Source organism: Rattus rattus, chromosome 15, assembly GCF_011064425.1.
Source record: "Rattus rattus isolate New Zealand chromosome 15, Rrattus_CSIRO_v1, whole genome shotgun sequence".
Lineage (NCBI taxonomy): Eukaryota > Metazoa > Chordata > Mammalia > Rodentia > Muridae > Rattus > Rattus rattus.
In genome coordinates this window covers 33,328,663-33,345,315 of record NC_046168.1, presented here as the reverse complement: position 1 = coordinate 33,345,315, position 16,653 = coordinate 33,328,663, and the positions used below count along the sequence as shown (strand labels likewise).

Sequence of the window (16,653 nt, the reverse complement as noted above, 5' to 3'; positions counted from 1 at the left end):
GCATAAATTGATGTATGGCACAAGTCTGTGATCCAAGCATTTGAGATACAGAGGCAGGAGGGCTGAAGAGTAAGATTGTTCTCAGTACATTTGAGGCTAGCCTGGGCTGTATGAGATATTGTCAAAACAAAACAATAAATTTGATTTGTGTGTGTTTCTGGGAAATTGAACACAGACAATGACTATTCCTGAGTCCCAGACAAGATTTTTTTTTGATACAAGGGTTACAATTATGGAAAACATTTATGCATGGCAAGTTAAAAGTAGATACCTGTGAGATTGGCGATGGCATAGGCAATGATTTAAGCTTTCTTAATGCTGGGATCCTTTTAATACAGTTCCTCCTGTTATGGTGACTCCCAGCCATAAAATTGTTCTGTTACTATTTCATAACTGATTTTGCTACTGTTATGATTCATAATATAAACATCAGATATGTACAGGATATCTGATATGCAACCCTTAAAGGGGTGGTGGTGACCCACAGGCTGAGAACCCTGTTATTGGGGTGGATATACTTGATAGGAGTTTGGCTAAGACAGATGGTGAATATGTACTTGTGACCAGGAAGCTTTTTTTTTTTTTTTTTTCCTTTTTTTCGGAGCTGGGGACCGAACCCAGGGCCTTGCACTTCCTAGGCAAGCGCTCTACCACTGAGCTAAATCCCCAACCCCCAGGAAGCTTTCTTAAGCTGCTCCAAAGGAGCCAATTTTGTGCATGATGAGGTACATGTAGTGTTGTTCTTATGTATGATATGTACTGGTAAACATCAACAGTCAAATAAAAAGAAACCATTCAGAGTAATTGCAGAGGATTGCTTTATTATTTTGAAGTAGTGCAGTGTTTTTCTCCCTGCAGTGTTTAAAGATATATTGAGTGAATTCACTTGTTCTGAGCTTGGTTCTGCTTTTGTAGATGGACCTTCAATCCTGCTGTTCTCACTAAGGCAAACATTGTCCGAAGTGGGGATGCTGCACAGGGTGCAGAAGGAGGCACCTCACAGTTTCAAGTGGGTGATCTTGTGCAAGTTTGTTATGATCTGGAAAGAATTAAACTTCTCCAAAGAGGACATGGTGAATGGGCTGAAGCAATGCTTCCAGTAAGTATATATAAATAGTTTGGGAAAAAAAATTATACTTATAAAATAAATCAATTAGCTAATTAATTAAAGAAAATTAATTTTCGAAACAATTGGAATTGAAAGTTACATAAAAAAAGAAAAAAAACTCTGAATGTAATTGCAAAGAAAGGCTGTACACAGAAAACTGACAAAAGGTACAATCAAAAAATTCAAAATAAGCTAAAATAAATTAAGGATATGCCAAGATACAGAAGAATGAAATAACAGAAACAAGTTGTTAGAACATAAGACAGAATTCAAAAGAAGAAAAAATTCTTTTAAAAAATGATTGGCTGAGGAGATGGCTCCTTTGTTAAGTACCTACCAAGCAAGCATGATTTCCTTCATCCAGAACCATGTAAAACCATGCGTCTGTAACTCCAACATTGAGTGGCAGAGAGGGAGCGGCACATCAGTAGAGCTTGCTGGCCTGCCAGGCCAACAAGGGGGTAAGTACCAGGGTCCACAAGTTGGTAGGGGGAGGGAGGGAGAGAGAGAGGAGGGAGGAAGAGGAAGAGAAATTGACTCTTTCTGAGATGATAAGGTAGAGGCTAGGGAGAAGGGGCTCAGCATGTAAGGGATGATCTGAATTCCATCTTCAGGACCCACATGATAGGAGGAGAGAATTGTCCTCTGATCTCCACTCATATCATGTCATGAGTGCACACATACCCACATGTGCACACATGCACACTTGCTTTTTTGCACACACAATAAGTAAAAGTGTAATTAAAAATTGAAGTGGAGAGTGATAGTGAAAGACCTCTGGTTTTTGGCATCCATGTGAGTATGTGTGTGTGTGTGCACACCTCTTCATGAACTTATGTACCACACACAGATATATATACATATACAAACATGCACAAATAAAGTCTTTTAAAAAGTGATGATTAAGCTGGGTGGTGGTAGAACACGTCTTCAATCCCAGGATTTGGGAAGCAGAGGCAGTCAGATCTCTGAGTTCGAGGCTAGGCTAGTCTACAAAGTAAGTTCCAGGGAAAAAAGTGATGGTTAAGTGGAAGGAACACACAACAGATAATTACTTAGGAGCAATAGAAGCATCAAAAGCATGAAAAATTTAAATATGAAAAAGATAAAAGTATATTCTACAGAAAATGACATGTATGTGATATATTCATATGTAAGTCCCACAAAAGCAAAGGTTTAAAACAGACAAAATTCGTTTTTGGTCTAAATAACATCTTGTGAATGCCAGCCTGCTGTCTACCACTAAGCTAACATTTGTAATTCTAGCTAAATGTTGTTGAAATTGAAAACATATTTGAGGTTGAACTTGAAAGGGCGGGCACATGACATATACTCAGGAACCTACTCTGATAGAGTTACTGAGTCTTTGAGGATAGGAACATTTTTTCCAAATGCTAAGAAAAAAGGTCAAGTTTTTGGTCATAACAGGAAGAGGAACATTTTGTATCGAAAAATATCTCAGGGTTTGATGTAGAAAACAGTAATAATATAATTAAAGAAAGAAAATGTATGTTTAGCCAAACTGACATAAGTCTAAGGATTGTAAATTGCTTTGAGTATGTAAGAATTTAAAGGCCCTGTACTCATAATCCTCTTCTGGATAATCTACTAAAGAATGAGACTGAGACAATCCAGGGGATTTGCTGGTTAATTAATTTGAAAGGGGAACACATACAGTGATTATTTATTCTAACAGCATAACTGCAACTGTCAGAAATGGAAACGAGGAGTTTAAACGTTTGTTTGCTTTTTAACTGCGTTAACTATCACATTACTATTATTTAAAATTATTGAAAGCCCTGTGTGCAGTGTCTGCAAATAGCAGCCTTTGTGGTAGAGTACTCAGCCTGTTGCTTGTGTGAGTCACCCTAAGGGAGCTTTGACAGTATTTTTATTCCAATGATGTTCTCTTTGTAGGTAGGCTAGACAGGGATCCAGGGACCGTTGAAAAGTTCTAAGGTATTAGTGGCCAGGATGCACATTGGCCAGGTCATGCTTATCTGCACTGAGAAGAACAAGCAACATGATTAGTGACCTGTAGAGAGCCAAGGTCAAGTTCCTGGCCCATCCATACGTAAAAGAAGTGGGACTTCACCACATTTAATGAATTTGAAGACATGGTAGCTGAGAAGTAGCTTGTTCCAGATACCCATACGATCAAATATACCCCCAGTACTGTCTTCTGGACAGCTGGTAATGCCCTGCATTCCTGAAGGCTTCCACTGTGTGACTCCACTAGTCATGCTCATTAATAAATATTATATCTAGCCTTTATGTATGTATTTATGTATGCATGTATATATGTATGTATGTATTTATTTATCCATTTGTTTGCATGCTTATTTTTTTATTTATTTGGTTTCTGGAGACAGGTTTTCTCTGTGTAGCCCTGGGTGTACTGGAACTTCCGCTGTGGATTAGGCTGCCCTTGAACTCAGAGATCCCACCTGCCTTTGCTTATCGAATGCTAGGATTAAAAGTGTGCTATCACTGCCAGGCTATAGTCTACTTTTTAAAAGTGTGTTTGTGAAGATGGAGGGAGAAGGAGGGGGATGGGTATATAAGAAGAACACACAAATGACCAACTTCAATATTGCTCATACTACAGAATAGACATTCATGTATATGAGTCTTTTTTTGAAAAAGTAAGGAGATGTATGGTCATATTTGTATTTATATAAAATTATTAGTTAGAGCAGACCTTGGGTGCTGGCTCCACACCCAGTCCCACAATACCCAGAGGAAGCTCGACTCCCAGGTGCTCTAACATGCTCAGGATCACAGGTGAAGAGGCCACAATATCTTCTAGGAGATCACACACAACCAGGAACACTGGAACTCTGACACACTCAAGATCACAGTTGAGGCTACAACATCTGCCAACACCTAGCATAACTGGGATCCCCATAGGAACCAGGTAAACACAAACTCCAGCCAGAGACATTGGTTCCTTCCAGCTTGCACCACTGCCCTGAGCAAACCCAGGAGCTCTGCCACACCCAGGATCTCAGGATCCCAGGATCCCAGAGACACCTGGACTCTGAAGAGTTCTGACACAACCAGGATCACAGGAGGAACAGGCTCCAGTCAGAGACATTGAGGGAAGGTAGTACTAGAGATAATAAGACATCGAGAGGCCAACGCAAGAACATAAGCACCAAAAAAAAACCAAGGCTACTTGACATCATCAGAACCCACTTCTCCTACTACAGGAAGTCCTGGATACCCCAACACACTGGAAAAGCAAGATTTCTATTTAAAATCACAACTCATGATAATGTTAGAGGACTTTAGGGAGGACATAAATAACATAAAATACAGGATAACACCGCTAAACAGGTATATACCCTTAAGTAGAAAACACAAAAGTCCCTGAAAGAGTTACAGGGAAACACAACCAAACAGATGAAGGAATTGAATTAAACCAACCAGGATCTAAATATGAAAATATGAAAAGAAATCACAAGGGAGACAACCCTGGAGATAGAAAACCTAGGAAAGAGATCAGGAGTCATAGACGCAAGCATCATCAACAGAATACAAAAGATTGACGAGAGAATCACAGGTGCAGAAGATATCATAGGAAAAAAAAAAAACAGTCAAAGAAAATGCAAAATGCAAAAGCTCCTAACCTAAAACATACAGGAAATCCAGGACACAAAGAGAAGATCAAACCTGACGATAATAGGTAAAGAAGAGAGTGAAGATTCCCAACTTAAAGGGCCAGTAAATGTCTTCAACAAAATTATAGAAGAAAACCTCCCTAACCTAAAGAAAGAGATGCCCATGAACATACAAGAGGCCTACAGAACTCCAAATAGACTGAACCAGAAAAGAAACTCCTTTTATCACATAAGAGTCAAAACACCAAATGCACAAAACAAAGAAAGAATATTAAAAACAGTAAGGGGAAAAGGTCGAGTAACATATGAAGGCAGACCTATCTGAATTACACCAGACTTCTCACCAGAGACTATGAAAGCCAGAAGATCCTGGGCAGATGTCATACAGACCGTAAAAGAGCACAAATGCCAGCCCAGGCCACTATACCCAGCAAAGCTCTGAATTGGCATTGATGGATAAACCAAGATAATCCATGACAAAATTAAATGTGCATAATATCTAGAAATCCAGCCCTACAAAGGATAATAGATGGAAAACTCCAACACCAGGAGGGAAATATACACTCTACAAAAAGCAAGAAAGTAATCTTTCAACAACCCAAAAGAAGATAGCCACACAAACTTAATCCCACCTCTAACAACAACAACAACAACAACAAAAAACAGGAATCAACTGTCACTTTTCCTTAATATCTTAATATCAATTGACTCGATTCCTCAATAAAAAGACATAGACTAACTGACTGGATATGTAAACACAACATTTTGCTGCACACAGGAAACAGTGACAAAGACAGACATTATCTCATAGTGAAAGGCTACAAAATTTTTTTCTAAGCAAATGGTCCCAATAAACAAGGTGGAGTAGCCATTCTAATATTGAATAAAATCAACTTTCAACCAAAAGGTAACAAAAAAGATAAGGAAGGACACTTCATACTCATTAAAGAAAAAAATCTACCAAGATGAACTATCAATTCTGAACACCTGTGCTCTAAATGCAAGAGTACCCACATTCATAAAAGAAACCTTACTAAAGCTCAAATCATACATTGCACCTCATACAATAATAGTAGAAGACTTTAGTTCCCCAGTGTTATCAATGTGCAGATCATGGAAACAGAAACTAAACAGAGACATAGAGAAACTAACAGAAGTTACGAACCAAATGGATTTAACAGATATCTAGAGAACATTTCATCCTAAAACAAAAGAATATACCTTCTACTTAACACCTCATGGTACCTTCTCAAAAATTGACCATATAAATTGGTCACAAAACAGGCCTCAACAGATACAAGAAGATAAAACAATCCCATGCATGCTATCCGATCACCATGGACTAAGGCTGGTCTTCATTAACAACAAAAACAACAGAAAGCCCACACACACGGAAGCCGAACAACACTCTACTCAATGAAAACTTGGTCAAGGAAGAAATAAAGAAATTAAAGACTTTTTAGAATTTAATACAAATGAAGGCACAATATACCCAAACTTATGGGACACAATGAAAGCAGTGCTAAGAGGAAAACTCTTGAGTGTTTCCAAAAAGAAATTGGAGAGAGCATACACTTGACAGCGTACCTAAAAGCTCTAGAACAAAAACAAGGAAATTGACCCAAGAGGAGTAGATGGCAGGAAATAATCAAACTCAGAGCTGAAATCAACCAGGTAGACAGAAAAAGAACTATACAAAGAATCAATAAAACCAGGAGCTGGTTCTTTGAGAAAGTCAACAAGATAGATAAACCCTTAACAAGACTAAGCAGAGAGCACAGAGACAATATCTACATTAACAAAATAAGAAATGAAAAGGGAGACATAACAATAGAAACTGATGAAATCCAAAAATTCATCAGATCCTAGTACAAAAGCCTATACTCAACAAAACTGGAAAATCTGGATGAAATGGACAATTTTTTAAACAGATAGCAGGTATCAAACTTAGATCAGGATCAGATAAACCATCTAAACAGTCCCATAACCCCTAAAAATGGAGAAGCTGTTGTTAAAAGTATCCAAACTTCATCCTAGAAATGCAGGGATGGTTTAATATATGGAAATCCATCAATCTAATCCACTATATAGACAAACTCAAAGGAAAAAAACACATGATCATCTCATTCTATGTTGAGAAAGCATTTTACAAAATTCAGCATGCCTTTATCGTAAATGTCTTATGTTTTTGTATGTATAGGCTGATATAATCTTGTAATGGAGAATGAGTGCGGGAATCTATGAAGATTGTCCATGAGATAATAATTATTTTTAGCTATTGGAAAGTACATGAAAATTCAGTAAACTCTTAGCTACTTTCGTTTCAGCTTTCCATAATAAAACATTAAAGCGAAGATGAAAAAAACCAAAACCATTTTATATAGTATTTATTAAATATTTATGTTTGTATGTACATATATATACCCATATCTATATAAGGGAGAAGGGGGAAGGAGGAGGGAGGGAGGGAGGGAGGAGGGAGGGAGGGAGGAGGAGGGAAGGAATGGACAAAAAGGCAAGACCATCGTGTAGAAATGACGGGACTTGTTTTAAGAAGTTGGAAGAGTCAAACAGACCCACAGTGTACAAGGCTGATCTTATCTTTAGGAAGCAGTCAGCTATTCTGTTCTCACCAATTTTTAGGTTTTCTCATTCTGTAATGCTTAAGAGATTGGCTTTTGTAGCTGAGTTTAAAATGGGGCTAATAAAAATGCTTGTTTCTGGATTACGTGTACCCATGAATGTAAAGGTCTTAGAACAGTGTTTGTCATCTGGTGAGAACTCGTGTTGCTACTGATATGTGTACATGGCTTACCTTCCTACTAGATTTAATCTACATGTTATTTTTTTAAGGCAGTTGCTTTAAATTTTTATTTTAGGGTAATTAATATTTTATGTTTATCATTGTTTGCCTGCATGCATGTATGTGCATCGCATGTGTGTTGATGCTTGAAGAGGTCAGATGAGGGTGTTTGATCTCCTGGAACTAGATTTAGTGTTGGTTGTGAGCCACCATGTCAGTGCTGGGAACAGAACGCATATCCCCTGCTTGCAGGATGCTCTTAATGGTTAAACAATCTCTCCAGCCCCATTATCCATATATTTTAAAAAACATACCATTAAGTTGGTGACTGATAATCTATTTGAGTATTGGTTTATCTGAAAATTTTTAAAGTTAGTAACTAAATAAAACCAACACTTTAAAAAACAGAAGGTGGTGATTGCATTTAATAATAAATTTTTCTTTTTTAAGACTTTAGGTAAAGTGGGCAGAGTACAACAGATTTATTCGGACAGTGATTTAAAGGTGGAAGTCTGTGGAACATCGTGGACATATAACCCTGCAGCAGTTTCCAAAGTGGCACCTGCAGGATCAACCATTAGCAATGCATCTGGTGGTATGTTTGTCTTATTTCCTTAAAGTTAATGTCCAGATCTTAGGCTGGACATACTGGCACACATTTTTAATCCCAGCACTCCAGTAGATCTCTGAGTTCAAAGCTAGCTTGATTTATAGAACTAATTCCATGCTAGCCAGGTCTACACAGAGAAACCCTGTTTTGAAAAACAAACAAAATTTTTCATTTCTGATTTTGTTAATTTGGATACTGTCTCTTTGCCCTCTGGATTGTCTGGCTAAGGGTTTATCTATCTTGTTGACTTTCTCAAAGAACCAGCTCCTGCTTTTGTTTATTCTTTGTATAGTTCTTTTTTGTCTACTTTTTCTGTCTACCTAAGCACAGTAAAAGCAATATACAGCAAACTAGTAGCCAACATCAATCTAAATGGAGAGAAACTTGAAGCAGTCCTACCAAAATCAGAGACTAGACAAGGCTGCCCATTCTCTCCCTGCCTATTCAATATAGTACTTGAAGTCCTAGCCAGAGCAAGTAAACAACAAAAGGAGGTCAAAGGGATACAAATTAGAAAGGAAGAAGTCAGAATATCACGAGTTGCAGATGCTAGGATAGTATACTTGAGTGACCCCAAAAATTCCACCAGTGAACTCCTATACCTGCTAAACAACTTAAGAAAAAGTGGCTGGATATAAAATTAACTCAAACAAATCAGTAGCCTTCTTCTACTCAAAGGTAAATAGGCTGAGAAAGAAATTAGGAAACAACACCCTTTACAATAGTCACAAATAATATAAAATACCTTGGTGTGACTCTAACCAACCAAGTGAAAGATCTGTATGAGAACTTCAACTCTGAAGAAAGAAATTGAGAAGCTCTCAGAAGATAGAAAGATCTCCCATACTCATGGATTGGTAGGGTTAATGTTGTAAAAATGGCCATCATGCTGAAAGCATATATAACAAGGACATATGTTCCACTATGTTCATAGCAGCCTCATTTATAATATCCCAAAGCTTGAAAGAACCCATATATTCTTCAATGGAGGAATGGATACAGAAAATGTGATACATTTACACAATGGAGTGAGCTACTAAAGACAATGACTTTATGAAATTCATAGGCATAGGATGGAACTAGGACATATCCTGAGTGAGGTAACCCAATCACAAAAGAACACACATGGTATGCCCTCACTAATAAGTGGATATTAGCCCAAAAGCTTGTAATACCGAAGATAGAATTACAGACCATATGAAACTCAGGAAAAAATGAAGACCAAAGTATGAATGCTTCAGTCCTTCTTTGAAGGGGGAAGAAAATACTTAAAGGAGGAAATAAGGAGACAAAGTTTGGAGCAGAGATTGAAGGAATGACCATTCAGAAACTGCCCCACCTGGGGATCCAGCCCATATACACACAGCCACCAAACCCAAACAATATTGCTGATGCCAAGAAGTATATGCTGATAGGACCTTGATGTAGCTGTCTCCTGAGAGGCTCTGCCAGAGCCTGACAAATACAGAGGTGTATGCTCTCAGCCCAACCATTGTACAGGGAATGGGAGTGTCAGAGTTAGAGAAGGGATTGAAGGAACTTAAGAGGGAGGGGGAATGGCATAGGGCATTGCTGGACGGGAAACTGGGAAAGGGGATATTTGAAATGTAAATAAAGAAAATATCTAATAAAATAAAAACAGGAAAAGCAGTTCTCTTGCACAGATGGTCATGTCTGTGCACTTAGGTTTCTTCCAGATTGCATAGGCTCACTTGAACATTGAATAAATACTTCAACGTTTTTTTTAAATTTGTTTGTATTGTTTTGTTTTTCTAGACAGGGTTTTTCTGTGTAGCCCTGCCTGTCCTGGAACTCAGAGATTTGCCTGTCCCTGCCTTCTAAGTGCTGGGAGTAAAGGCTTGTTTTACTACTGCCCAGGTACTTTGTAAATTTTTACAAAGTTTTTTTCTTTTTCTTTTCTCACACCCTCTTCTCCCCTCTCTGCCCCTTCCCATACTACTATCCCCCCCCCACCCCCGTTTTCCTCTTCTTAGTGTACCAAGTAACCATTACTCTGGCTAAGGTGCTTATGGAAATGTTCCATGAGTTCGTGTTCTTCCTTGGGCATATCAAAGTTTCACTGTACCAGAGAAACAGGAAGTTCAGTCTTTACCTCAATCAGAAATTGCATTTTTTTTTTTTGCTAAAAATAAATCTTTTTTAGCTTACTTTTATTTCCGATATTATTACTAGAAGTTGTTTTTCTTCATGTATGTATTTTTACATCAGTCACAGATGTAACTTCACAACTCATGGTGTCTTAGGTAGGGTTTCCATTGCTGAGAAGAGACACCATAAACAAGGCAATTCTTACAAAGGAAAACATTTAATTGGGGCTGGCTTACAGGTTCAGAGGTTCAGTCCATTATCATCATAGAAGGAAGAATGGCAACTTCCAGGTAGACATGGGGCTGGAGGAGGAGCTGAGAGTTCTACACCTTGATCCGAAGGCACTGAGGAAGCTTCTCTTCCACATTGTGTGGACCTTAAATGTAGGACCTCAAAGCCTGCCCTCATAGTGACATGCTTCCTCCATCAGGGCTACACCTACTCTAACACAGGTAACCACCTAACAGTGCCACTCTCTGGGCCAAGCACACCAGACCACTGGGTTAAGAGGTACAGTGGTTATATTTGATAAGTGGAGGCAAGGGGGATCTGAGTTTGAGGCTAGTCTGAGCAATTGCTAGTATAGTAATAACTTACGTCAAGCCGTGTTGATTTCTATTTTGATCTAGATGCATCATGTTAACTTGACTACACATAAACTAAGAAGTGAAGAGTAATTAATACCTAATCTCAAATAATTGGATTTGGCATTCCTTTTGCTTTTTCTTTTACCCCACTTTGTGATTATTTTGCTTTTGAGTACTGATTCAAAAAATTAAAAGCCTGGAATTTGTTATACTGTTTAGGAAAGGCAGTTGTGGCATTTGACAGCATGCTCTTACCATTTATATGCTCATTTCTGCTAGAAATGGTTTCCCCCTAAAACTGTTTTGCCCGATACTCTAGACAGTACATTATTTCTGCGTTACAATTGCTGCTCTGTTGGGTTTACTACAGAGTGTAATGTTCTGTGCTCTGTAGTGTAGAATTAAGTTCTAAAAGGCATATCATTGTGGGATCACCATGCTAGTGGGTTTAGAGTATATTTAGTATATGACTAAATCTGGAATTATTTTAATTTGTAATACTTTACTTTTTCTGCATTTACAACTTGAAATACATGATTTGAAGACTCTTAAAAAATTTATGGATGAATTTAATGGAGCTTGTTATTAATGCTTATTACTTGCTGTCTGTACATAGTAGAAATAGCATTAATTTAGAAATACTAAAACAGAGAAAGTGTTTAAGAACATGGAGAACATCTGTTCCTTTATTAACAGCTTGTTTTGTGCCTTGCAGAAAGACTCTCCCAGCTTCTGAAGAAATTATTTGAAACCCAAGAATCTGGTGACCTCAATGAAGAGTTGGTTAAGGCTGCTGCCAATGGGGATGTGGCTAAAGTAGAAGATTTGCTAAAAAGACCAGATGTGGATGTGAGCATTTCAAAAACAACTTTGAGGCATATGCAAAGATAGTAGTTTAATAATTTAATAAAGACTGAAGTCGGGGTTGGGGATTTAGCTCAGTGGTAGAGCGCTTGCCTAGCAAGTGCAAGGCCCTGGGTTCAGTCCCCAGCTCCGAAAAAAAGAAAAGAAAAGAAAAGAAAAAAAAAAAAGACTGAAGTCTTCAAGCCATTTAGAATTGACTCTTGCAGTTGGTAGGAACCTTGATCCTATTTTCATTCTTCATGGAGATAGTGATTTTAGTATTTTCTCTAGTATGTGTCCTCTTGCAGTGCCAAAAAATCAGCTGCGTATTGATAGAGGGGTTGGTTGTTCTTTGTGTCTGTTTTTGTGTAAGCACCTATCTGTTTGAGTTATTGTAGTTTTGAATAGATCTTGAAGTCAGAGTAGTGTAATGCTCTTTGCTCTGCTCTTCCTGCTTGTCCTCCCTCCTTCCCTCCTCCTTCCCCTCCCTCCTTTCCTCCCCCCCTTTCTCCTATGTATGTATGTATGTATGTATGTATGTATGTATGTATGTATGTATGTGTTTTCATAGAGCTTTTAGACTTTTTTCTATTTTTAGTTTCTTTGTTCTGTCAGTAGTTGTCACTGGGATGCATTGTAGCCTGCTTTGGCTCTTTTACTGTCTTATAATACGTGATGTTTTTGTGTCTTCCTGTATTTTTATGTCCTTTTCAGTTTTTTCATTAGTAGTTCAGAATTCCATCATAGAAATCTTTTATTCATTGCTACTTTCTGGATTCTGGTTGTGACTGGATTGAAAAGCTTCCTGTCCCAGATGGCTTGCTGCTGAGGTCTGCCAGTACTGCTGTCACAGTTGTCTTCTGTCTGTCTGTCTTTCTCTCTCTTTTTTCCTTCTGTATTTAAGTTCCTTTCCTTCTCCTTCCTGTAGGTTTTTCAGACAGGATCTTGTTGTATAGCCCTGGATGGTCTCCTACCGCAGACTGTGAGGCGTTGGATAGCAGACCTATGCTGCCTTGTCTGGTTTTCTGATTTTCTTTATAGAAATTATGTTCCCTAAAGACAATGACAGTTTGATTACCTCTTCCGAGGTTAGATGCCCTTTGTCGTGGTGATGGTTACGTGTGTGTTTTCCTTTTGTTTGTTTGCTCTGTGACTACCAGGACCAGGTGGAATAAATACACAGTCAAAGTGACCATACCATCTTAACCTCTGAAAACTTGTCATCACTTAGTCTGTTAGGGGCTGTTTTTGTATATGACCTTTATTATATTGAAATATATTCTAGCAATATTTAGTTTGTTCAGTTTTCATCGTAAAGAAATGTTGGATTTTATTAAGTACTTTTTTTTTTTTTTTAGCATTTATTGAGATGCTCATGAAATTTCTTGGTCCTTCATTTGTTGAGGTGGTATAATCATGTTTATTGATCTTGAATCTTGATGTACTTTTGCATTCCTTTGCCTGAACTACACTGATGGTGATGAATGACCTTTTTAAGAGGGATATTTCTCTGTAGTATTGCTTTGTGTGTGTCCTTGTCTAGTTTTCATACAGTGACAATGCTTGCCTGATAGAGTTTGGAGTAATAATCGGAGAGAATTGATGTTCATTCTTCCTTGAGAGGTGCGGCTGAGTGAAGCAAGTCTGGGAGGTTGCTACTGACTCCGTCTTGCATGTTACTTTCTGTCCAAGCTTTCTACGCTGTGAAGATTCAGTATTGAGAGGATAGGGCAGATGCATGTGCCCTTATGTATCTACTAATGTGTTCAGGATCCCTGGGTGCTCAGTGCTCCTTTGCTGTTTTCCATGCTGTTGGTTATAATGCTTGCTTTTCATCTCCAGTTTTGAGTATTCCTTTTTTTCTTTAGTTGTGCTAAGGATTTGTCTATTTTGTTTTATTTTGTCAAAGCAGAGCTCCTTTTTTACTTGATTTCCTTTTCAATTTTCTGCTTCATTTATTTCTGCTCTGGTCCTTGAGTTCTGATATTCAAACCCATGGCCTTGCACATCTTACCTGTTCTTTGGCATACACTCTGATTACCAGGATTTTGTTCCTTCTATAGATTTAGGACTTAGTTGTATTTTTGTATCTTTTGGAGCACAAAGATAAGTTGTGTGGATTATTTACCTAATAGGATTGAGAAACATCTAGGACACTGGTAAAATAATTGTGTGTGTGTAAGAAGAGAATATTTCAGAATAACTTAAGGCATTGATGGGGAGATAAGGGGTATTCTTGAATGTGGGCAACACAATCCAATAGACTGGGAGTCCAAATAAGATAAAAAGGGGAAGCTAGCCTAGTACAGGCATATTCTTTCTCTCCTTCCCTCCCTCTCCCTCACCTCTCCCTCCACCCCCTGTCACTCTTTCTCTCCCTCCCCCTCTTTCCCTCTCTTTGTCTCTTTCTCTCCCCTGTCTGTCCCTTCTTTCCTCCCTCTCTCCCTGGGCTATTATGATGTGTGTTGTTCTGCACCACCTCACACCTTCCCATCCATGATGGTCTAAAGACAAACCCTCCCAAAAATATATATTAAAATAATCATTCCTTTTTTAAGTTGTTATTCTCAAGTATTTGTCACAACAAGAAAGTCTTAACTACCAGTCGTTTATCTGAGCTCTTTGTTCATTGTTGTGAGGATTGGGACACAGGACTTTGCACATCCGAGGCGAATGCTATAGCACTTAACTATAACCTCAGCCCCTGAGGGCTTTTAAACAGCATTTTTATTTACTCGTGGAAACTTTATCCACATGTGCAGTATGTCTTAATCACAACTCTCCCTCCTCTCCTCCTTCTGCCCTGTCTTTTCTGTCTCATCTTCATGTTTTCTTTAAGAAAATTGCTGATATCATTGAGGTCAAGCAGTGCTGCCCACATATATGCATGGCATGGGTGTGGGGTGCTCCTCCAGCATAGACGATCTACCAGCAGCCATGTTCCTGAAGGACAGTGATTTCTCTCCTTCAGCAGCCATCAATTCCCCTAGGAGTGGGTTCTTAGGGGCTCCTCCCCACCCATGCTGGAAGCTTGTTTGTTTTTTCTTGAGACAGGCTGTCACTGTTAGTTTTGACTGTCCTGGAATTTTGTCTGTAGATCAGGCTGGCCTCAAATCAGAGATCTGTCTGCCTCTGCCTCCTGAGTGTTTGGATTAAAGGTTTGCTCTACCACTGCTCAGCTCCATGCTGGAATGCTGATGACTAGATCTTCACTGAGTGGCTGTAGTGCTGCAGGTTGATAATGTGCAACAGCTGTGTTCTATGCAGAGCCAGCATTTCATGCTCTCGTCCCCATTCTTTAGCTGTAACTGTTTCCATCTCCTCGTCTGTGATGTTCTTGAATCTTGGATTGCGGGAGGTTGGTATAAATGACCCACCCACAGGTGAGACTATAACCAGCACTTTGACCAGTTTTGAATCTTTACATTAACCGTCATCCAATGAAGCAGTAAATCTATTGGTAGAAACAGTATTAAGCAGAGTTCACAGTATGACCTTTGAGCAAAACAATTGGTTACCCCTTAAGCCTGTGATCCAGTCACAGCCTTTTTTTTTAAACAATACCAGGCATGAAATCCTTCTTGTATAGCAGACCTTATACCTAATCAGAAAGCAGTTGGTTACTGACATCACTGTCATGCCCCGCTTGCACAGGGAAATTAGTGTCTTAGCACTGTTGTGCCTATGCTGGTCCAGTGCTTGCTGAGACCATTGGTAACTTCTCTCCCCAGTAGCCTACATAGCAAATTCCTGCACAATGTAAGTAGACAGTACAGCATGTCTTCTAGTCAGTTTGAGCTTGATTTTCTGTGTTCTATAGCCAGAGGGAGTGGTATCTTAGGGCGGGTATGTCTTGGCTTTTTGAGGCAGGATCTTATTTTATCGATCTGGCTGGTTAACCATGAACTCTGTGTAACCCCAAGGAGGTCTCAGATTTGTACTTCTGTCTCTCCTTCCTAAATACAGGGATTATAAGCGTGAGCCACAGTGTTTGGCTTTTGCTGCCATTTTGTTTTGATGGATCTGGAGATTGAAACCAGAGCCTTACATGTGCTGGGCAAGTGCTCATTTTGCCACTGAGTTCAAAGCCTAGCATCTGCCTTTCTGCGTAGGCTCTAGGTACCAACTTTGCTGTAGAAGTGAGTTCGCCCTGGTCCATAGAGTTTTGGTTATTACATTTTTGTTTCAAGAGCTTTTTTTTTTTTTTTTTGGGTTCTTTTTTTTCAGAGCTGGGGACCGAACAACCCAGGGCCTTGCGCTTCCTAGGCAAGTGCTCTACCACTGAGCTAAATCCCCAACCCCGTTTCAAGAGCTTTTAAATTTGCTTTATTGATCCAATATTTATGTGTAAATTGATTTCCACAAACATCATATAGTTTCCAAGTCTATTTTCTACCATACTCTGGTTAGAAAAATAAGCTCAAGATTATTTAAATTCTTCCGACTCCGTTGAATTTTGTGTTGCAGCCGCCAATCATGTAATGTGTCTTAGTGTTCTGTGTGGTGTTAAGAAAGGTATGTATCTTGTAGTTGTTGGATAGGATGTATAGATTTTTTTTAGTTCTCTGTAATCTAGAACAGGATTTATTGGTTTTCCCTTTAACTTTTGCCTGGATAATCTTTCTGTCTGCTACTGAAAGGGGAACATTAAAACCCTGTATTACTGTGTGTTTTAGTTAGGGTTTCTACTGCTACAGTGAAAGAGTTGACTTATACTTCTGTATCACCATTGATCACTGCAAAAAGTCAGGGCAGGAACCTGGAGGCAGGAGCTGATGCAGAGGCCATGGATGGGTGCTTCTTACTGGCTTGTTGCTCATGGTTTGCTTAGTCTGCTTTTTTTTAATAGAATCCAGGACCACGAGCCCGGGGATAGCAACACCCACAACGGGCTGGGCCTTCCCCAATTTATCACTGAGAAAATGCCTTCCAGGCTAGCCTTCAGTCTGATGTTCTTAATTGAGTTTCCC

The 16,653-nt window shown here is 38.9% G+C and overlaps 1 protein-coding gene and 1 non-coding gene across 3 annotated transcripts in view; both read left to right on the top strand.

The window, feature by feature from the left end:
• Positions 1-16,653, top strand: part of Mib1 (mindbomb E3 ubiquitin protein ligase 1) — a 112,289-nt gene that overhangs the window by 47,639 nt on the left and 47,997 nt on the right. For both annotated transcript variants that reach the window (XM_032886102.1, XM_032886103.1), the window contains exons 7-9: positions 916-1,099; positions 7,985-8,129; positions 11,556-11,689. In XM_032886102.1, the coding sequence (XP_032741993.1) occupies positions 916-1,099; positions 7,985-8,129; positions 11,556-11,689 (463 nt within the window). The remainder of the gene's footprint in view (positions 1-915; positions 1,100-7,984; positions 8,130-11,555; positions 11,690-16,653) is intronic.
• Positions 2,863-2,996, top strand: LOC116885111. The gene has a single exon (XR_004385976.1). It is a non-coding gene; the product is annotated as a small nucleolar RNA SNORA70 (small nucleolar RNA).